This window comes from Parasteatoda tepidariorum, chromosome 8 (genome assembly GCF_043381705.1).
Source record: "Parasteatoda tepidariorum isolate YZ-2023 chromosome 8, CAS_Ptep_4.0, whole genome shotgun sequence".
In the NCBI taxonomy this organism is placed as follows: domain Eukaryota; kingdom Metazoa; phylum Arthropoda; class Arachnida; order Araneae; family Theridiidae; genus Parasteatoda; species Parasteatoda tepidariorum.
In genome coordinates this window covers 75,845,417-75,869,547 of record NC_092211.1, presented here as the reverse complement: position 1 = coordinate 75,869,547, position 24,131 = coordinate 75,845,417, and the positions used below count along the sequence as shown (strand labels likewise).

The 24,131-nt window shown below is 27.1% G+C and overlaps 1 protein-coding gene across 5 annotated transcripts in view; it reads left to right on the top strand.

Annotated features, from left to right (window-relative positions):
* The window catches only part of LOC107449885 (dynamin), a 49,056-nt gene that overhangs the window by 6,198 nt on the left and 18,727 nt on the right, over positions 1-24,131 (top strand). For all 5 annotated transcript variants that reach the window (XM_043043669.2, XM_043043667.2, XM_071184245.1 and 2 more), the window contains exons 3-14: positions 33-182; positions 2,428-2,631; positions 4,096-4,194; positions 4,279-4,387; positions 6,571-6,765; positions 8,226-8,364; positions 12,547-12,614; positions 13,823-13,961; positions 14,827-14,984; positions 20,294-20,345; positions 20,419-20,532; positions 23,259-23,368. In XM_043043669.2, the coding sequence (XP_042899603.1) occupies positions 33-182; positions 2,428-2,631; positions 4,096-4,194; positions 4,279-4,387; positions 6,571-6,765; positions 8,226-8,364; positions 12,547-12,614; positions 13,823-13,961; positions 14,827-14,984; positions 20,294-20,345; positions 20,419-20,532; positions 23,259-23,368 (1,537 nt within the window). The remainder of the gene's footprint in view (positions 1-32; positions 183-2,427; positions 2,632-4,095; positions 4,195-4,278; positions 4,388-6,570; positions 6,766-8,225; positions 8,365-12,546; positions 12,615-13,822; positions 13,962-14,826; positions 14,985-20,293; positions 20,346-20,418; positions 20,533-23,258; positions 23,369-24,131) is intronic.

The window sequence follows — 24,131 nt, the reverse complement described above, 5'->3', positions numbered from 1 at the left end:
ATCTTTGACTTATTAAAATATTTTTCTTTCAGAATATGGTGAATTTTTGCACGTTAAAGGAAGAACCTTTACAGATTTTGATGCTATTAGAAAAGAAATTGAAGATGAGACAGATCGTACCACTGGTACTAATAAAGGAATTTCACCTCATCCAATTAACTTGAGAGTTTATTCACCACATGGTAATTCAAAATATTAACATAATAATGGTTGAGCATTTTCTTAGACTTATTTATATCCAACAAAAAATAGCTATAATAAAATTTATCAAAACCTTGATTTGTAATTTATCAAATGGACCAATTAAAGTAATAATTGTTGGATTATTACATATTTAAGATGGCTGCTTGACATGAAAACCAGAAACTATTACTGACACACAATTTTTGACAGTTTTTCAGTTAAAAATTTTTAAATTCTTATCTCTTGTTTATTAACAAAAGCAACTGTATTTTGTATGGTAAAAACTTTAATTTGTGTATTTTAAAATGGAGTTATAAAAAACAAAAAGTACTTGAAGTGACCCCTTGACCTTTAGAGTAGAAGCTGTTAGTCACAGATTTTATTTTATTTTTACTATTTTTCATTAGAAAATTATTTTAACTCATTTTCCCATTCCATTGTTAGAAATAGTCAAATATTGTGTAGTCAAAATTTTGATTTATAATTTATCAAATTGAATTACTGAAATAAGTAGTCTGAGTTAGTACATACTTGAGGTGGTCTCCTGCCCCTATACCTTATTTATTAATAGAGGAAGCAGAGTTTTATATGAAATTTGATAATTATTTGAATTTCATTAGAAAAAATTTATTTCTGAAAAATGTTTGTAAGAATAAAAGGAAAATGTTTTTTTAAAAAAATGTTATTACAGAAAAGCTAACAGCTTCAAATTGTAGTTCTGGTTACATAAATATAAAAGCTTTTTATAAATTATAGGATAGACAACTTTTTTGATTTTGTGTAAAGGCCTCTTTATTTTTTAGTTTTTTTTTAATTCTGTTAACAACCACATATTTTTTAATATTCTTTCTGACAAATCCTTTCTTTTTTTCATGTATGAATAAATTTATTTGTTAAGTACTCAGTTCTATACAATTATTGAGATATTTTTGTACGCTTTGATTGTTAATTTTTGTATAGGCAATTAAATAAATTTAAGCTCATTAATCTAATTGTAAAATAGAATTAAATATTAATTAATCAATTGAAAATCAGGATTCAAATGCCTCAGGGAAAACTTATAAAACTCAGACAATTTAAATTTAGCTTGAAAATTCAGGATATACCCAGAAAAAATCAAAATCTTTTGAAAGTTGAAATTTCAGGCTTTTTTTTAAGTAAGTCAATTTTCTTATTCCAATCCTTTCTTGCAAAATTTCCTAGTTTTTGTATGCAAAAAAAATTTCCATTGATGCAGCTATTTTATGTTGAGAAGAATTTTTAAAAGTTTATTTAATGTTATGTTTGATTATTTTTTTAATACGTAAATATTACTTTAATCTTGGTTTTGATAGATACTTTCCAATTTTCTTTTTTTTTTCTCTACCTTTTTTTTGTGGTTAACAATACTGTCTTGTGTGAAATTCATTGAGATGTTGGAAAGTATTTAAAATAAAGAATTCAATCTATTGATTTTTCAATATGTGGGTATATTATTGTATTGTGGGATGTAACCAGCTATTTTTAGGTATGGTAGTAATTTTGTAATGATATTGATGCATATTAACTTTAAATTTTAATGCTTTTAATATTTTATTGTTTTTTGTAAAAACTTATTAATATTTAAATTATTATTGAATTATACTTATTATAAATTAAACTGATTATTGAAGTATTTTATTGTTTTTTACCCACCAATTCATTCATCTTGCATGTCCTTGACTAGTATAATGTGCTGCTGTATGTGTTATTGTACGCTAAATACTCACAGAATATTTTCTCAGTATAAACCATTAAAATATTTTGTTCAAAGTTTTGTACAAAAAAATCTTTCGGAAAAATAACTTCCCACTTTTAGTAAAATGATTCTGCAGTTGTGTCATATTGCCACTTGATGACTTTAAAAAAAATAATTAATTAATTAAAAAAAAGCATGTTAAAAGTATTTTATGATTTCCCTTACTTAAATACATAAATAATTTCACAATCTTTAACGCAAATAATTGAGGTCAATACTCTTTGCCTTAAGAAAGTATTAGTTTTTTCTTACTTTAAAGCAATTATGTACTTTTATTATAATGTTCAATTTCTATTAATTGATATTTCATGGCAAACTAGGCAGTGATTAACATTGTTTAAATCTTATAAAAAAATTTGCAACATTTAAAGTTTATAATTTTTTTTTCTATTCTAGTGTTTGTGATTTCTGAATAATTATTGATTTGTTTTGTAATAGCTAAACTGTATGTATCTTTCCCTCAATAGTTTTGAACCTCACTTTAATTGACCTTCCCGGAATGACTAGAGTTGCTGTCGGTGACCAACCACCAGACATAGAACATCAAATAAGAGATATGCTACTTACATATGTAAAAAAAGATACTTGCTTAATTTTAGCTGTAACTTCTGCAAATCAGGATATTGCAACATCAGATGCTTTGAAACTTTCAAAAGAAGTTGATCCTGAAGGTAAAGTTGCTTATGATTGTCAAAATCTAATTCTATTACTTTCTTATCTTTTCAGTTCTGAATTTGACTTTGATTGATCTACCTGGTCTCACTAGAGTACCTGTGGGAGATCAGCCTCTGGATATTGAGAGAAAAGTTCATGATTTAATAGTTGAATACATAACCTCAATGAGTTGCCTTATTTTGGCGGTTCATCCTGCTAATGCGGATATTTCCACTTCAGATGCTTTGAAACTTGCCAAAGAGGTTGACCCAGCAGGTCAGAAAGCATGTGCATGGAGTGCTTAAACGAATTAAATTTGTTCCCCGGGTAACATTCTTGGAATGTGTGAACAACTAAAATTTGACCACCCTAATTTTCTATATTATAACCAATTGTCATTTTTGTATAGTTAATCTAGATATAAATGTTTTTTATTTGATGATACCAAAAAATGAATTCATTGTTCCCTTTTTAATTCCTTTTGTAATCTCATCCATATTAACCATAAAAAATTTCCAACTCAACTGGCTGCTACTCTGCAATAAAACCAGGTTTGTTTGTTTTTTCCATTATGCTATAATTTAGAGAGATTAAAACTTAATCATTGAAGAGAATCAGTAACACTTCACTGGATAATCATATTATATTTATTTATAGTTTTTTTTTCGTATTTTAATTATATTTGAAATAATTAAGAACTTGCAAGAATCAGTAAGATTTCACTAGATAATCATTTTGCATTCATTTATTTTTTTCCATTTGTTAATGATATTTGAAGAAAAAAATTATTCTAATAACTTAAGAACTGGAGAAAATCAGTAACATTGCACTGCATAATCATATTTTGTCTATTTATAGTTTTCTTTTCGATAAATATTCTCTTTTTACTTTTTGTCTTGTTTAGCAATATAAAGAAAAGAGTTTTTATAATGCAACATTGCTTAAAAAAAATTTGTCTCATCACAGTTTGATTCAACTGTAAAATAATATTTCCTTGTTTGTAATTTATAAAAGCCCTTTGATTTGGTGTTTTACCAATATCCTTGGCCATCTTTTGCAATGCTTTTCATTATCAGTTACGATATTTAGTTATGCTCTCTGAAATAGAATCACTTGCACTTCTAAGGTTCTGTCATATTTATTATGATATATAATATATATCTTTTGTTGAATGTAGTCATATTTTATTGGAAAAAATATTTACCAATGACTGCATTATTAATCCATATGAGCTTATTCTGAAGGCCAGCAAATATTTTGCAGATTTCGTTCTACCTAACTAAATCTCTGATGGTCATCATTTTTTTTTCTCTTTTAATTCATGTTTTCAAAGTATTGTCAATAACAAATTTAATCACTTGCATTATAAATGTATAATTTACAAAATAATGTGTGCATCCTCAATCATTTCTGAGTATTAAATCTGATCTATCAACAACATTATTTATTACAAATGGTATATTACTGAAAATATTTTTTAGGTCTTCGAACTATAGGTGTAATTACAAAATTAGATTTGATGGATGAAGGTACAGATGCTCGTGAAATATTAGAAAATAAACTCTTACCCCTTCGAAGAGGTTAGTAATTTAGGTGAATACAATTAAAGCAGTGTAGTATTCTATACTAATTACCTTATTTCTGTATCTAATTCCTTTGTCTAGGTTATATTGGAGTTGTAAATCGTAGTCAAAAAGATATTGAAGGCAAAAAAGATATAAAAGCTGCCCTTGCAGCTGAGAGGCGCTTCTTTTTAAGCCATCCTTCATATAGGTAACTTTTAATATTCTATAAAAATTCTTTAAAAATTTATATGAAATATATTTTAAAAAATTAAATTACCTTTAAAAATTTATTCATGCCATGTTTTTATATTTATAATATTACATAATATTTACATTTATCATGTTCATGCATTGCATTATGTGAAGTGTTTTTAAAAAAATTATGAACAATAGTAGAAAGGAAAAGAAATAATTTTAGATTACTGCCTAAAGTTTTAAAAGTAACATAAAGCATATGAAAGTGACCGAAAAAAATGTCACACAAAGCGGAGAAAAAAAATATATAAGTTTCAATAAAGTCAGCAAATAAACTTTTTAAATTTAAAAACCTATTTACAACCAAGGGTGAATTATACATTTAGGCTCTTTTAACAAAAAAAAGTATAATGAAATGTTGTATAATTTCAGAAGTATTGATAATCAAAGTGGTTGCATCTCAGGTAATTAGTGTGTTGTATCTGCAGATCTCTTACATTCTACTCAGTAAATCTTGTTGCAAAATGAGGATTGGGACATGCTTACTTGAGATTCTTCCCATTTCATTGTTAATTATCATTTATTTTTAAAGTTACATTTAAATAAACTTTGTTTTTTTCTTCATTTATTTATTGTATACACATATGACTAATCTTTCAAAATAAAGGTTTTTGAAAAGAATATTATTAGTAATTCATGAAAAGTATTACTTTTTCAGAAATCTTACAAGAAACTAACATCTCATCTAAACATTTGAATTTGTATATATTTTTTGGGTTTATTAAATGTTCTTTATTATTTTAAAATAGCTTTCATTATCATGTTAATAAAAATGAGCTTTTTAGTTCAAATTGCTTTTAATCTAAACCATTTTTATAAAAATTTTCTATGTTTAAAAATAATATTTCATGTTTTATTATGTAATTGAGAGGCTTGTTTTTTTAATTGTAGTAAGTATCCACTATTTTTCACATTTTAAATTTAAATAAAAGGGGAGAAAGAGCTTTTTCAAAAAATCTGTTGTCTAAAATAATTATAACTTTATGTGAGTGATTTAACTACTAGCTGTTACTATGCTATTACATTGAATCCAATTGACTGCAAGAGATGGCTAGGTTCTAATCCTTGGAATGACTGATTGGTTTGAGAACAGTTGGGACAGATCACAGTACTGATATAAAACATCTCAGGTGATTGGCATATCATAGGTTTAAATCGATTTGCTATTTAGCTAACCATGGGAGGTTTACGTGATTTTCCTCTCCCTCTCAACACAAATGTGGTTTGTTCAACCAAAGTTATTTTGCCCCAATTTTTAAATTAGGAGTTTCCTTTTCTTCTAGATTGAGTTCAGAATTACAAGGCTGCAGATTTGAACATTAATAGTGATAAATTTAAAAAGCATTAGATAAAATAAAATATGCACGGTAATTAAGCTAAAATTTACTTGGGGCTTTTTCTTCAAGGCGAGTTGTTCAGAAACCAATAGTTACTGGCTTGAATATTGTTCTAAAGGTTTTTAATACAATTATTTTTCACAAAGTATTCATGAGAAAATTTATTTATACTGTGAATATTTCTTCTTATTCAGTTCATTTTGCTTCTTAGACTTTATACACTTTCATGTATACGGATTTTAAAGATATGACTCCATTTTCTTCAAAAACATAGTAACCTTATTTATGCGTTTATTATTTAATTTTACTGTGTATATTTAATATTTAGGATAATGTAAATGATATTTTTTTTATTAATAAGCTATCTTTCTTAAGTTTAAATGTAACGGGCAGAGAGTGACTGCTACTAAATCAATTTGAGGCCATGCAGAAGAAAATATATTTTGTTCAGCCATTGCTGTATATTTTTATATCATGGTCCTGATTTGTGTTTTTTTCAATAAACCAAAGAGTAATAACCTATTACCTGCAAACAATGAATATTATTAATTATTAAAAATTTTACCTCTTTGATTTTATAAAATTATTCTGAGTGTTCACCCACATGCATATTTTTCTCTTAAGTTCGCATTTTTACTTGGTTATCATTAATACAATACATTAAAGTATAATTTTCTTCTGCATTTTCCAACTGCTTTTTATTTATTTTTTCTATATTGTATAGACTTTCATCTTTTATGGTCAAAAAAAATATATGTATCCCCAATGTAAATGTATAACAATATATATATTTGTATAGGCATATGGCAGATAAAATGGGCACGCCTTATCTTCAAAGAGTTTTAAATCAACAGTTGACGAACCACATCCGTGATTCTCTACCTACTCTGAGAGAAAAACTAGAGAAGCAAAAGAATCAACTAGAAAAGGATGTTGAGCAGTATAAACATTTTTCTGCTGATGATCCCTCAGTTAAAACAAAGGCAATGCTAATGTAAGTATGAATTTTCAACTCAAACAATCTTAAGAGATTTTAGTGCTGCCATTTATGTGTAACTTGAGGCATGAGATTTTATCTCAAATTCCCTGGGGGGGTTCACCCTCACACTGAAAGTAATACCCCCAGTGATCTTGTCCTCCCCTCATTTTCCTCTTCTCCCTTGTCGTGGTCGCAAATTTACTAGTGAGGGCTTTTCCTCTGTGTTCTGCTACTCTGTTGTGTCGGACACTGATGGGAGGACACCAACCACGTGTCCGCCTTGCATGAAGACCTGTGTCTCTGAAAAAGGGGATCCTGGTATATTGATGAGTCTTTGTTGAAAATTATATTACATTTGTTCAATTATTCTATCGTACAGATTGATAAAGTTAAGCAATTTGGAGAAGAAAATCATAAACAGTTTAAATAAAGAATCAAATGTGCTAAAAAATAAATACCTCTTATATTTGTTAATATGGAACTCCATCAAACTAAAAAAGATTCTTCCTTTATTTTTAATGTACATATAATTACTAAAATAATACATTTTGAAAATGATTCAGATAGTGTGGCTGCAGGGGCCAGCCCCACAGGACATCTCTGTTCATCAAAAATATGTTAGAATAATTTTTTTCAAGGAAAGTTATATAATCATTGTATTGGCTAATAATTGCTTTAATTTATCGCATTGGCTATTAATTACTTTAATTTACTCCTTTTCTTAGCCTTACATGTTCAAATGTGTTGGCGAAAAAGAAAGTGTGTGAAATAATAACAAATTTTAATAAAATCGAAATATCTAGAACCTTGTAACGGTTTTCAAGTTCTATGCTAATGTGTTTTGCAGATGTTGAAGAAATCTCTAAAAATAGATTTTATTCTGCACCCATTCCAAGGTTGTGTTATAAAAAGATAACAAATTATGCTAATTACATTTATTTATTGATAAAAGGACTAAATAAAATAATAACTTAATGAAATAATAACTCTAAATGTTGGAATGTTTTTATGCATATCCTTGCTTTACAAGTTTTATCTTTAAATTGTTATTTAATCTCATTTGTTTCATAGTTATTTTGTCATAATTCCATTATTCTGAGATAATTGCAACATTTTTAAATGCTATATTTCTGTTCATCTATTGGTTATAAAGTAAATTTATCTTTGTAAAAGTTTGAAAAACTTGTTCTAAATCATTATTATTATGTTAAATCGATATGATTCTTTTTAATCTGTGAATTTGCATTTAAATAAGGATATTGCTAGTTAATAAAATAGCTGCACATAAAATAGTCTTGTTAATTTATTTTTGTGGCATTTTTTCTGCAATTTTGTCCTCCCCCTTCCTCTCTCTCTCTCTCTTTTTTTTAAATCTCTTGTCATTATTTAACAATTTGCTGTCATGTTACTGTAGTGGTGGCTTTTAAAAGTCGTTTTTTGTTGTGTTAGGTGATATATTTAATTTTTTTCCAAAGGATGATTCAACAAATGCAGACTGACTTTGATCGTGACATTGAGGGTTCTGGTTCGGCTTCTATTGATACGCATCAACTCACAGGAGGTGCCAAAATAAATCGCCTTTTTCACGAAAGATTTCCCTTTGAGATTGTAAAGGTTGGTGCCAAAGGCTTTTTAAATCGTATACCAACTTTGTGCTTAAATTTCTTAGATGTAACTACTACAATTAATTATTTAAATATTTCATTTCACATGCTTTTGTACCAGGTTTTCTTTATTAATATTTATTCCACGTTACGTTCAGCTGGTGCTTTTTTAATAAATATTACTATTGTGGTTATCCCTGTATTGTTTTATTTGATTATTCCCACAATTCCATGTGGTTATTTTCAATTTTTAATATAAATTTATCAAAGTGTAATTTGAAACTCCCTTTTAGGTTTTATTTTGTTCTCTTTAAAAGTTGTTCAAGACACATTACTCACGATATCAAATTTATCATTGTCAATACCTTCTTTTTTATTTACTTTATATCTTGCAAGATAGATGGTAAACTCTCTGTACTTTCTTCCTAATTATTAAAAAGATTTGTTTAGTAATCCATTTGAATTGCAATTGTTGATTTAATAAGTTAATCAATCACAGTATATACTTTTAAAAGTGTGATTCAATAATTTCTAAATTATTGATATATAGACATCATGTGTTGACATATTTTTTATCTTCGTAATCTTTCCTTTATTTTTATTTTTTTAAATAATATTTAATTTCCAATTTAAGTGTATTTTTTTCTCAAATTAAGTACTATTTCCATGAAATAAAATAAAGAAGGAAAAGAAGCGAATCCAACTAATAAACTCGCTATATAATCTCTGTTCATAATGAGATTTTGTAAAATGTTTTTTAAACTATTTTTTTATAAATCTCTTCATTAAACTTGGCATCTCATTGAATTAGAATAGGCAATGAAGGCAAAATTCAGAGCAGGCAAGAGAATATGACTGATATAAAAATCTGTTTTCTGTTCCCTAAATACAGGCAATTTTTACGCATATTAAAATACCAATAAATCATTTTTCATTTACAAAAAAAGAATTTTATATGTTTTAATATTAAGAAAAAATTTCGGATTGCAGAAAGATTATTTTATTTCGTGTTTCCCCATAAACCTAAAAATACCTTTAATTAACTTAAGCATTCGCTGCCGTTCTCAAGCCGTAATGGGATGCTACTACATGATAGTGATTATCATATACTGACACAAGATCAGCTGCATACATGCTGCAAACAGACCAATTCGTTATATTCATGAGCCAGTTTAACACTAATTTTACTCTTTGAATTAACTTATTAGGAAAAGTTTAAACTTAAAATAATTTTCAAGAACATAACTCTTAATTTTGAAACATGCTTGAAATCGGGCCCTTTCATGCAGCAAAACAAACCAGTTTATCCCATGTTACTTTGTAGTGGGGAGAGAACAGATTAGAAGATTTTTTAATTGAATGCGCACATCATAAGTCAAGCAGTTAATTCTCAGCTTATCTTAAGTGAAACATATTTGCTATAGCCCATACTAGAATATCAGTGATTAATTTTAATTTTTCTCCTTTGCTAAACATCTAAAAACAAATCTATTTTTACCAATAACAAAATATCCAAGAAGAAGAATTCTAGTAGGGGCTATAATGGCTTGTCTGCAGTTAAGCATCTCTAAGAAGAAACGTTTTATCTTGCTTCTAGGTCTGGGCAGCATGCATGATAGATGAAACTCGCAGTCTGGATATGGCATGTAACTGATATTTGTTTCACCCTTTTAATCTTAAATATATATCAGAATTTTGTAGCTACTATCAACTATTATATTTTCTATTGCATTCACTACTACTGTGAAAATACGTCGTGTTTTTAAGAAATTCGCCAAACTATCTAAGTGGCAAATTTTTAAGTTGCAATATCAGTTTAGAAAATTTTGCTCCGACATCTTTTTCTTCAACTGTTAATTTTTATCTATTAAATTTAAATTTTGTTATTTCTTGAAGTAGCTGAGCCCTTTGTGTCCTATCTGTTTCAAATTTTAAATAAAGCAGAGAATCATTTAATATTTTTCGTTATTGTTATGACCGTTTATTTTCAAAAACAGCAGCTATACTATAAACTGCTGTCATTGTTAGTGTTAAATTATTAGTTTCATTACTCGAGCCAAAACCATATATAGCTATACTACACTTCACTTTCATATTCTTTTGATTTGAATTGTACTTAGAAAACTGTTTCTCATTTTTAAAGGAAATACTACCACACTCTTTTTTTCTAAACATTTGCTGTTCGATTCTGTTGTTAGAAAGTGCTAATGTAAATCAGTTTGCTAGATTACCATTTTTTAAAAAAAAAAAAACTATAGCACACTGCTTGCTACACTACCCATTTCCCAGAACTATTTTTTTTTTTTTTTNTTTTTTTTTTTGATTACTTCATAATTGCTGCTCGCTTTGCAGGTTCAGTGCAGAATTCTCTATCTTAGTCCAGTTTTGTAGGGATTATCTTAGTCCAATGCTGTACAAATTAGTTTAGTTTTGTCAATTTTTTTTAAAATAAAATTCTTAAAATATGAAACATCACGGTTCTAAGTTTCATTGTTTGGTGTCACTAAGTTTCAAGTCTTTTATTCTGACATAAACTCTTAAAAGCAGAAGGAAGAAAAAGTTTTTAAGTAAAAGATGGAAGTAGCAGAGTTCTCCCTAGGAATAAAAATGGGTAGGGTGCTTGCCCTCGGAAAGGGACACTTTGAGTTTTGAGCGAACTTTACCGCTTAAAAATTTAAAGTCATGCTAAGAAACAATCTCAATGCATAAATTTTCTTCAAAAAAAAAATTAATTAAAACATTATTACAACTGTAATAAGCTTTACTTTATGAAGCCTGCATAAATTAATGAGCATAATTAAATCATATACAGTTTGCAAAATTAATGATGGTCTGTCGATCGGGAATCACATAAATTTAACTTGGACCATAACATGAAACAAAATATCAGTGGTCCCCTGAGTAGCAATCAATGTTAAGTGTTGTTTGTTGGAGTTTTCTCCTGAAATAGCTTTTCCCTTATGATTATGGGCATTACGCATTCTTTGTACTGCAGTTTTTCGTTTAAATTTGCTTTAACTTTTAAAAAAAATTTTAAAAAAACTTTTAAACGTGTTCAGGAAAATGTGCTTGGATAAATAATATACTTATATGCCGTTTGAGAAAATGATTAAATTTTCTTAATTTCTAGTTGCCTTTCTTTATAGGAACAGTTTGCTTTTAATTTTTTATTTCTCCCAACTTGTGGCTCAGTTTGATTTCAGCTCTTCATTTGCGGATAAGGGGGGGGGGATTTCTTGACTTTGGGTACTACCTTTTTTGGGATGAATTCAGGTTAATAATTTTTTTTTAATAAGTAACCTTACCATGAGAGCCAAGTTTCCATGGCTTCATTCATGTTTGCAAAATCTTAGATAGTTTTTTTGTTACTATGTAAATTTGATGTTGTATCCACAAATAGATTATTTATATATTGTGCCAGAAGTTGATTACTAATATTGCTTTGCGAATTTTATAAAATTTTGTATTATATATACTCCTGTAATATCTAATTCAGATGAATGTTTTGTTTATTGTCTTATCACCAAATGAATTATTTAAATATAATATAAAAAGTTGATCTCTTATATTGCTTTGCAAATTTCATAAACTTATTCTGCAATCGATATTTTTTAAATTGCAAATGTTTAATGAACAAATTTTTTTAAAACTTAATTAAAAGCTAAATGTAAGTGATTTATTTATTGTACTTAATAATAAAATCCTGTATTTGACCATTTTATATTAATTATAAAACAGTTTAAAAATTCTTTATGATAAAATGTCTCATAAAAAATTATATATAAAGTTTTAAGTAGAAATATGAATACTAACTATTGTTGAAGACAATATAATATCTAAGAATTTTTTAACAGAACAATAAAAAGAGTATAATATCAAATACCTCTTACAATCAGTATTAAAATTTAAATCTTCTCTAATGAACAATATCAATTTTTATAAAACATAAAATATTCATAAACACATTCATATTCATTATTTTCCCTTTCTTTGTTTATAGATGGAGTTTGAGGAAAACAATATAATATTTAAGAATTATTTAACAGAACAATAAAAAGAATATTATATCAAATATCTCTTTCAATCAGTATTAAAATTTAAATCTTTTCTAATGAACAATATCAATTTTTATAAAACATAAAATATTCATAAACACATTCATATTCATTATTTTCCCTTTCTTTGTTTATAGATGGAGTTTGATGAAAAGGAATTACGACGTGAAATTTCGTATGCGATTCGAAACATCCATGGAATCAGGTATGATGCAGTTTTAATAACTGTAATATTTTATTAATTTTTGAATTATTGATGTGCATCTAAAATGGCTTTTCATTTGTACATGTTTTAAAATTTGATATTAGTAATTCTAAATTAATGAAATTATTTTTAAGAAATTTATATTGTATCACTTAATAAGATCATTTACTAGGCTATTGTTGAAGGAAAATAATATTTAGTTTAACCATACTACTATTTAATAACCATCTTCGAAAGCTGGCCTAATTTTGAGTTTACGATTACAAATGTCCAACTCTGGGACCTCGAAATTTGAACCCAATCCATAAACCACGGGAACTCCTGGATCAAGTATTGGGAGAAATTTGCCTTCACAGAGGGCGTTTTGATGGAACTAACCCGCATTTGCGTTGCATGGAGAAGAAAACCTCCCATTGTTAGCCTGACAGGAAAGTGACTCTAACCCATGATTAGTAGTCTACTACTGAGGATATTTGTATCTACCAACCATCGCGGAGATTTGAAACCTGGTCATCTCATTGGGAGGCAAGTCTACTATGGAAAAATCTCTTTCTAAAAGATTTTCTCCTAAAGAAAGCCCTTTATATTTTTAGCTATAATAATGAGTTATTGTTTGTTTGTTTTTTTTTAAATTAGCTTTATGCAAAAATTATTTTATAAATTCATAAGAAGACTTCAGTGTAATATACTCGAAATTTTACATTTAATGTATGCTACGAATATTACACTAAAGCAATCAAAAGCCACAAAGAAATATATAAAAATGAAAAAGTTTAAAACCTAACTGAGCATCCATTTTTCTTTCATAATTCAAAAATTCTAGTTTCAGTCAAAGAAACTTAATATTGCATTGTTTGGAAATGGATTTCATGTCCTATATCCTAAATACTCTGTACTGAAACTCAAGTACCTGTACAGTACATTTGCATTTCATTACAAGTGTTTACATTTTCAGTACAAGAGTACTCAACCTCTAGGATGTCAGTGGTCATCTCTTTTAAATTTGCCTTTGCCAATAAAAACTTGTAACCATGTATAAACTTTTGCAGCAAAAAAATATATATATATATCTTTTTAACAAAAACATTAGTATAAAAACAAAACATATAATTGTATACTCTAAATTTTGAATCGGAACATTTTATTTATTAGTTGCTTTTAATATGTTTGAAAACTTTTAAATAAATTGCTTTTTTTATTATTATTAGGGTTGGCTTATTTACTCCTGACATGGCTTTTGAGGCTATTGTTAAGAAGCAAATCTCCAAGCTTAAAGAACCTTCACTGAAATGTGTAGATTTAGTTGTTAGTGAACTAGCTAATGTTGTAAGAGCTTGCTCTGCTAAAGTAAGATATTTATTTTTATATTTCTGAGACTTAATGCAAGAACAGTCCATTTTACGGTGTCATAAAAATATTTTGTGATTAACAACTAGAAATAATCAAAGCCTAATTTTTAAAGAAACAGAACAAAATCATTTCTAACTAATGAATATCGTAAAATACTTATTAGAGCTTAAGAGTCCAATCCAGCATTTCTGTCTTAACTCCTATTTTTGTAAAATAGTTATGGATTTCAGTGAAATTTAAAATTTTGAGAAGAAGTATATCATCTAAAATATATTTTTATTGCGATGATTTTAAGTTTCAAAAACCATAACATGAGGAGGGGTACATATTTATGCAAGAAAAGCATTTTTTTTTTGAGAAATTTTTTAATTAATTCATTTAGTTTTTTTTTTTCCTTTCAGAAAAAAATCTCATAAAATTCAAATTTTTGGGAAAGTGAAAATAAATGCTTGTTACTGTTGTGAAAATACCAATTTTGTTATTATAATTTTCTAAGTGGTACCAATAAATAAAAGTTACATCTCCCTACCTTTATTCTTAGATGCTTTTATTAAAGCATTATGGAAATATGCAATTAATTGGCCATAAATGTAATATATGTTTTATTAATATCAAAATAATCAAAAATGGTGCATGGAAAAAAAAATTCTTTTCGTTTTGTATTTTAACTACATAATGTTTCATGGTTTATATTTTTGGCATATCTGAGTTGATATTTTAGTACAGGATAACAACTTGGTCAGCCAATTTTTTAGCCTAATAATTTGTGAATTATCAATTGTATGTTATTAATTAATGTGCTGAATAATAATATTTTATCTTGTTAAGTTTTTGTATTAATTTTCGATCTTTTACCTCTCAGATGAACCGTTACCCAAATTTGCGAGATGAAACAGAAAGAATTATAACAACCCATATACGACAATGTGAGCTTAAAACAAAACAACAGTTGTCTCTTTTAGTTGATGTTGAATTAGCATACATGAATACTAACCATGAAGACTTTATTGGCTTTACAAAGTAAGTTACTCTAACACTATTATTTCATTTTGTTATACGTTTTATATATTGATTTTTTTTTTTTTTTTTTTTTTTTTTTTTTTTTTTTTTTTTTTTTTTTTNTTTTTTTTTTTTTTTTTTTTGGCAAGTGTTTTGAGGGGGAAATGTTTTCTAACTGTTTTGGACAAACTTTTTAATTGTTGCAAAACTGTTTGATAAAGAATTATGTTTATTGCTTTATTCATGAATAATTCATAAATATGATTTTACTAGGCCTAGTTATTTTTTTCTAACTTTTTTAAAATGAGTTTTTAAATTTATTGTTAATCTTTTTCCTGTTGTTTGAATTTAAATAAATAGACATTTATTAATTTGACTATTTTTTAAACAGAAATAATTTGCAGCCTGAAAACTATGCATTTTAAGACATTAATTTGTTACATCACAGGATATCTCAAGTGTATTTATATTCAGCATTTCTAATTCTAAAATCGCAATTTTTTTCATTATTGTGGATATCTTTTAACTGAATGACCAGCACATAATTAATTTGATTATCATTTGATTTTGTAAGTAATTTGTTTTTGTGCTAAAATACAAAGTAATGTTGTGGTGCATGCATTTGTAAAATTTTTTTTTACATTTTGTTGGTTTTTACAATTTTTTCTATTATTGAAACACTACTTTTTAGGCCTTCACTTTCTAAATTCTTTTGTTAGTTGTTTAGGAGGACTCAATTTTTTTTTTAACTTATTGCTCTTTAGATTATTACCATTATTTTGGTTATTGCATTTTCCGCACTTAAATCTGCTGACTTAGTTTAGTGAATACTAATATTTGTCTAAACAAATTCATATTTATGTTTGTTATGTTAAAAAAAAATATTGAATGAAATTTTAAGTAAATTTCCAATGTAACAATATGAGTTAATTTTCAAATCACGCCATGGCTATGAAAAAAAAGAATTAAATAATGAAAAAGAATCAATATGCTAGAATAAGCAAAAATTCTGTTAAAAACATTATTTTTTGCACAAAGCAATATGAAAATTCTGTTTCCAAAGAGATACATTTGAACTTTGAAATATCTTGTTATTTGTAATAATTTTAGCATTTTGTTCTTTTAAAAACTTAAAAGTGTATTCTAATTTATTTATTTTTAAAAGCATACAGTTTGCAGCTCTATTTATTTTTAATATGTATGTAATACATTTTTTGGTTCCAATTTTTGCCCCTTTTTTTTCAAATTGTTGTAGTAATTTGCTATTAGTTCTATTCTTTTATCACTTTTGTTCTTATTTGTTTCAGTCTAGAGCACTTTATGGGCGGGTGAGTTACTGCCACCTATAATGAATGCTTCCCTTTGATATTAAATCATAGATTTTTCCCTCTTTGAGCATTTTATTAACTTTTCCCCTTAACATCACATTTATCAAAGCAGTTACATTGTTGAATGTTGCATGTTTTTCACATGCTAGTTCCAAAACTAAAATGTTTGATTTAATTTTTTACATCACACATTTTCATAACATTAATTTAAGGAGAAATGATATTTCTTTTAATATACAGTCTGGCCTTTATTATTTGAAATCTATGAAAAAATACATAATGCAGTGTTTTCTTCTCTCCTTCGTAAAATGGCAAATGAACTTTTTTGTCAACATTAATTAGTACTCACTTTAAAATTTCGAATTACTAGTGTATTATTTATTATTCACTGCTTTTTCTACTTCTGAATAAGAAAGAGAACACTATTTCTACACTAAGTACTTTTGTAGTGTACTTGACATTTTCTTGTAATTGCACTTAAAGATGTACAGGAATTCATAGCTGCCAACTGTTCCTATTAAATCTTGTTTGTTCCGAATATATGATTTTAAATCAAAATATTTTCAATATTCTAGCACCATTTCACAACTTATACTGATTTTCTTTCAACCCAAAGTGGGTATAAAAAACTAAAAGCAGAGCCTGTAATTTTTCCACTAATTTTGCAGAATTCTATCTATTTTAAGACCATTGGTTCTCGGATTTCCACAAATCAAAAACTTATTATCCTACGAAATTTTGGAAACTTTTGCTAAATCCCATTAACGAGGTGTTTTCATACATATGACTCTTCAGCCAATTTCATTCCTTTGCTTTGGCAAATTTTCCCCATTTTGAATATTTGGAACTGCCGTGGAATATGCTAACATTGTGATTCTTTTTCATGCAACTTTAATATCTATTTTCATATTTACCTGATTTAAAAGTTACACATTCCGATTGTTGTTCACACAATTTAAAAATCGTACGTGATTCCTATTTGCGCAATTTAAAAATCCAATATCGTCATTTGTATTAATGAATATCGCGATTTGTATTCACACCGTTGTAATATCAACAACGATTTTCGTATTTAACGGATTTAAAAACTACATATTGGAATTCGTATTTTTGTGATTTAGAAACTCAATGTCGCAATTTGTATTTTCGCGTTTTTAAAATCCAATATTGCAATTCATATTCACATGATTTTATAATCCAATATCGTGATTTATATTCAATTGATCTTATAATCCACTATCATGATTCTTGTGACATTCTATAAAGTTGTGACATTCTTCATTTGTAGGCAATTTAATTAAAAATGTTAGTTCAAAAAATATGTTAAATTTGAAACATGTATAAAAAATATATAAATGTTTATAAATTGGTATGTTGATATCGAATTTTTGCCTATAAAATTTTCAAGGTTTTTCACTTTGTGTCACAATTACCCCTGATCTGATTGGCTTATCATGCTCTGTGTTATTATTTTTATTTATAACAAGTTGGCAGCTATGAAAATTCTTTTTTTTATCCCTCATGTTTAAAATTATGTTGATTAAACAAATCAAAATTTTTGGTCTTTATAAATTCTTCAAATCGTGGTCCGACTGTAACTATAAAGCCTCAATTTTATTACCTCATTGATTTGATTTTTAATGTGCTCAACTTTTTACTTGGAATTGTCATTATTTCTAACTTGTTGTAGTTTGAAATTCTGCTATTTCTTTTTTTTTTTTTTAATATTTTTACTAATATTACTTTATTATACATTAATGAAAATTTTGGTTTATTTCAAGTGTTTGTTATTGTACGCAGTGCTAAAAACAAGCTAATTTCCACGTTATTAAGAGGCTAAAATGTATGTTGGTGATAAAAAAAATTTCTTCTTACTTAGTTATTAAATAAAACCCACTTCTAACAAAATGATAAACAACAGAACTCTCATTTCTAAATCATCATTCAATTAAAATGTATTTACTTCTATGCACCAATGACAATAATACAGCATACCAAGAGTTAGATCTTCTAGAGCCAACAAAGCATTTTTTTATTTGTTTTGAAGTATACAAAACTGAATGCTTTATAATTAAAGAAAATTTCAAAGTTCATAGTCAATGATTAGCTATAATTTCTACTAATTCTTGTTCTAAAAAATGAAAATGGAAAAAGTTTAAAATAAGAAATTGGCACAACTATTTTACATGCATTATCGGGACTATCAACTTTATACCAAAATGGTTAGAACCAGAAGTCTATAAAAGCTCAAAACTTTTAGAAGCCAGACCAATTTTTTAGGAGATAACATGTTATGAAATGGAAAAAATACTTTATGAATTTACATGACTTTATTTTAATTTTAATGTCATCTAACAATAAAATAATTGCTAAGAAATATAATGTTTTAAGATTTCTACAATGCTTTTTAACTATGCGAACTATTTTTAACTATGTAACATGTGTTAAATAATGTTCCGTTTTATATATTATGGTACAGAATAATCAATTTTTAACAAACATTTTACTAATGATGCATTACCAAGATGCAAGTGTATATTGTTGGCACTTACATATATTATGTGATGTATGGTTTATTTTTCATGCTTTTCAAACTATTTTTAACTTAAACAGAGTTGAAAAACTTATTGCTACTTTCAAGAAAGAATTTTCTACAATCAGAAAATTACTGCATACTTCACACTTTAAATTTTTTCTTCATAACTCAACCCCAGTGTGAAATCAATTCATAATTGCAAGGACTTACATTTGCTTCTGCAATATTGCTTTTCTGTATTAAAACAATTTACATGGATGCTCTAAATCATAACAAATTGAACAAAAAACTAAACTCCAACATTGTAATAAAAAATAAGTGTCTTTTTTTCTGCTTTGGATTATAAAATATTCTGATTTGGGAGTCTCCAAAAACAGTTACAGTATGCTGTTATAGAGATTCAGAACTATTTTTCATACCCTATATTAAATAAGATTTTTTTATGTTCTATCAACTAAGATTTTTTCCCCTCTCTGTCATGAAAATTTTGGAAGAAAATGGCATACTGAAGTATGTGTATATCTTGAACGGCAGGGGAAAATGCATTTAATTGCTAAAGAGTTATTTAATTACCTTTAATTTCAAGAAAGTTTTAATTTTAAATGCAGTACAACTCACCATTTAACACTGTTATTTAAGAAAAATATTCCTTTCCTAAATTAGAAATAAATGAAGTTCAATATTAAAATTATTTTCAAATTCACTTTAATTTTAAATTCTATATAAATGAATAGTTTGTAAGATTATTCATTTAAACTACTAAACTCAGTTTGAGTCAATGCTCAGTTTATAATAAAATTGTTTTTCAAAAAAGTTTTTCTCTATGTTTAACAACTCTCCATAAATGCAGAAATTGTGTAAGATTTAAATATTTATATTTAAAATGTGAACAATAGTACTACATACATCCTTACGTTTATTATTGGGAAATTTGCCTGAAAAATTTTTTCATTAGTTCAAATGTTCTTGATAGGGATTTTGCATTTTTGAGTCTTTTCTAAAGCCAGTTAAGATCTATAAATGAAAAATTGTGATAGTTCAGAAGAGAAATTTATTTTAAAGAAACTAAAATAAAAAATTTAATTTCACTCCTTTGGGGCTATTACACATTAGGATGTAAAATACCTAACTTCTTTTTGTTTCCTGTTTAATTACCTAATAATCTTTATTTTGTTTGTAGTTTTTATATTACTAAAAATTGTTAATCTTGATTCTTATTTAGTAGTCAATAGTAATAACAAAAGCAGGGTTTATATGGGCTATCATCTTCCGTGCATTTTAAAACTGGCTTTTCTAGCATTCTTCATTTCATTTCTGGTGGCACATTGAACCAGAAAATTCTTTCCACTCTAACTCTTACTTGTAGGATTGCCACTCCAAGCATTCAAATGTTCTACAGTTTGCTCCTCAATAAAAAGGATAATCCCTCTACGTTTTGCATATTTATTAGTTTTTTTCCCTTGTAGTGCTCAAGTACATGCAGAAGCGAATACAGGCAACAGAAAATTAGGCAATCAGGTCAGTAGCTCATAACGTATGGCTAACTTTTGCTTGTTTAATTTATATATCTCATGACTCATTCTTTTTTCAGGTAATACGTAAAGGTTGGATGTGTATTCATAGCTTAGGCATTATGAAAGGAGGCTCTAGAGATTACTGGTTTGTCTTAACCTCAGAACTACTTACATGGTATAAAGATGAAGAAGTAAGTGAAAATTATATACAGCTTTTATGTATCTTATATACACTATATTTCAGTACATTGATCAATATTTTTTAAAAAAAAAAATTATTTTACCAATACTTTCAAAAATGTCTATAATATTTTTAGACATTTTTATATCTAAAAGTATTATTGTTCTCAATTAGGTATGTTGCATGTTTCGAGAGTTCACACTAGATTGAAAGCATAATGCACAGAAACATCTTATTGCCTTCACGGAAATATATGGGGTTTTTTCGCTAAAACGCTCACCTGAACAATATGATAATGTAATGGCTTTTTATATTGCTCCCAATCCTTTCATTTCTAAAAAGATTAAATAATTAAATTATTGCAATTTTGAATTTTTGCTTTGGATAAACTATGAAGGAAATATTTAATTTTATTGCCCTTCACTTAATATACCTCTCTTAGACATTTTAAGAAGGAACGCCAAACTATTTTCTGTTTGAGAATTTTAAGCCAATGTATTAAATGTTATAGTAAAAATTTCATCAACAAGAATTCGAAAAAGCAATGTTTCATTTTTTTTCCAAACATTAAAAAAAAGTTACTACTTTTTTTCTTTAATTATTTAATTCTATTTCATAGACCATAAACTATACAGTACAGAGCAAAAAAATTGAAAACTTTTAGAAAATGCTTTATTTAAGTAAATAAAAATAGATATTAAAATATGTTTAAGGGTATCTTATCTTTATGTAACATATTACATTTAAATTAGTTTATTCTTTTTCCTTCTGCATCAGTAGCCATCTGTAGTTGTCTTGGTACAGATTTTAAAAAAGACTAGAATGTTGCTAGTTGTTTCGTGCCATATTTTTTTCCAAATCTTCCTTATATTTTTTAACTGTCTTCTTTTTTGCTTTTTCAACTCTATTTTTTATTGTCTCCGCAAATTCTTTATTGGGTATCAGGGAATGAAGCAAGACACTTTAAAATGTTAATTCCATTCTCATTCAACCGAGGTTTGTCTTGAAGTGTGAGAACTGGCATTGTCTTGATGTAACAAACTCTCATGGTAAAATGTTTTCATAATGAGTAGGTTTTCATTATTGATATCAATACATATGGAAGAATTAACTATTCCTTCAACAGCAGAAAAGCATGTTTTTCACATCTGAAACATTGTAGCTGGGATCTTTCCATTAGTTATTTTTTTATATTATTTCATATTTTTATACTTATATTTTTATGGCTGGTTGGTTAGTTGAATTTTATTGGCACAAGAGCCAGAAATGGTTATACTGCACCAGGCACTGGGTTAAAAGTCGGTCTCTAGGTCAAACTACTGTATTATTTTAAATCAGAGAATATAGTCCTATAGTTTTGATAAACTTTAAAAGGTTGTGATGTATCGGGTCACCAAGTAAAGATTGAAGATTTAAAAGCTGCCAAAAAGTTTGTTCCTCAAATGTTTGAATCGTTCGCAGTCTGTTAAAATATGTTTAATTGTAATGTGAACACGACATAGAGAGCAGCTAGGTACGGGTTCAGATTTTAGTAAGTGCATGTGGGTAAAACGGGAATGACCAATGCGCAGTCTATTGATTATAACGTGAGTTTTATGATCAATATGTATTGTTTTGAAGTTGTCGAGATTAGGACAAATTTCGTGCAGTTTGTTATTAGCTTGTTTATTCCAATGTTCTTTTCAAGCCTGTTGTACTGTGGATTTACATATACATTTAAAATTAAGAGATGTTATAAGGTTATTGCTTACATTTTGAGTGGTTTTAGCCTTAATATCTGCAAGGCCGTTTCCGTGTATGCCAACATGTGATGGTATCCAACAAAAGTAGATGTGGAACCCTTCATCACACAATTCTGTAAAGCAATTTTGAATTTTATAAATCATGGGGTTTCGCCCTATGTGAGGAATACTTGATATGAAACTGCGAGAGTCAGTATAAATTATCCACTTGCGATGAGTTTGATCAGAGATAAAACTAAGAGCTAGAAAAATAGCGTAGCATTCTGCAGTAAAAATTGATGAGTCTTGGTGCAATTGTTCAGATATAGTACAATATTCAATAACCACACCACAGCCAACATAGCTATCATGTTTTGAACCATCAGTAAAAATTGGTTTAAAATCATTATAATTATTACAATGTTCATAAAATTTTTGGATAGAAGCACTAGAGCTGGTGTCAGATTACTTGAAATTATTATAAATATCTAAGACACACATCGAGACATCGACCCAAGGTGGGATAGTCTCTATATTAGTAAAAGCTGTGAAATTGAAAATGTTAAAATCATCTAAAATATTTATGATTCTTATCCCAAATGAAGGGATGCTTATATTTTTATATTATTTTATATTTATATTTCCATACTTAAATTCAAGCTTATTTGTTAAAAAGCAGTGTTTTTAAAAAATCCTTTGTACAATATGCAATTTCAAGAAAGTTTAAATTTATTATTTTAATTTTCTACAAATAAAATAGTTTTAGAAAAATGAGCAACTTTATTAACGAGCAAGATCATTAAAAAAAATTTATTAATATTTGTTATTGTTGTTGGACATCATTTCAAATAATTTTGCAATTGCTATTTAAAATTTCTTACGCAAGAAATAATGTATGTATATTATCACTATAAAATTAATTTTTATTACTTTTTTTAATTATGGTATTTAATGCTTTCATTAATATCAATAATTTCTTATGATAAATTTATGGCATTATATTTGATTTTTGTAGGAAAAAGAACGGAAGTATATGCTGCCATTAGATGGTCTTAAAATCAAAGATGTTGAAGCTGGATTTATGTCAAGACGCCATACATTTGCTCTCTTCAGTCCTGATCAGAGGTAGTATTCTTTTATTTGCTTACCATGTTTATTCTTTACTGAATTTTACATTTTTAATTAAATTTATTAGTATGATGTAGTGGCTATTGAATTATTTTATGAAACCTTTTTAATCAGATATTTAAAAACTAATTTTGACAAAGAAACTATTTTTGAAATGAACTCTGTAATGCTACGCAAGATAATGCATTGAATTTATAAATAATGCATCAAACTTACATAAATTATAAGTTCAATTGTCAAGCAAATGCACTCACACAAAAAATAAAATCTTATGACTATTATTTCTTAGGGTATAAAACTACATTTATAGTAGTAAAGTATCTTTTTGTCTGGGACAAAATTTACTTTAAAATTCTGACTAGGAAATGTATAGCATGCAAAAGTCTTTTTCCAAAAGATAGTATTTGAGCATTTCATATATATATGTGTATATAAAATGCTAGAATATGTTGCTCTGTCAGTATGTTCAGTTGTTAGGAAAGATTTTACGATTTACAGACTACCGTGTGAATTTCGTGCTCTGCTAATAGAGCACTGCTTTTCTAAAAATTAATCTCGTTCACCCAAACTTGAATGCATTATTGTGCCTTTGATTTATCTTATGTTCTCGTATTTAAATAACTTTTTTGTTATGGTTGGTAAAACAACTTAAGGTTTAACTTATAAGATTAATATTTATAAGCTGAAACATAAATGTGGCTACCACTAAGAAAAGTTTTACTTCATGGGCCTACAAGTTGACACCAATGAATATGCCAAA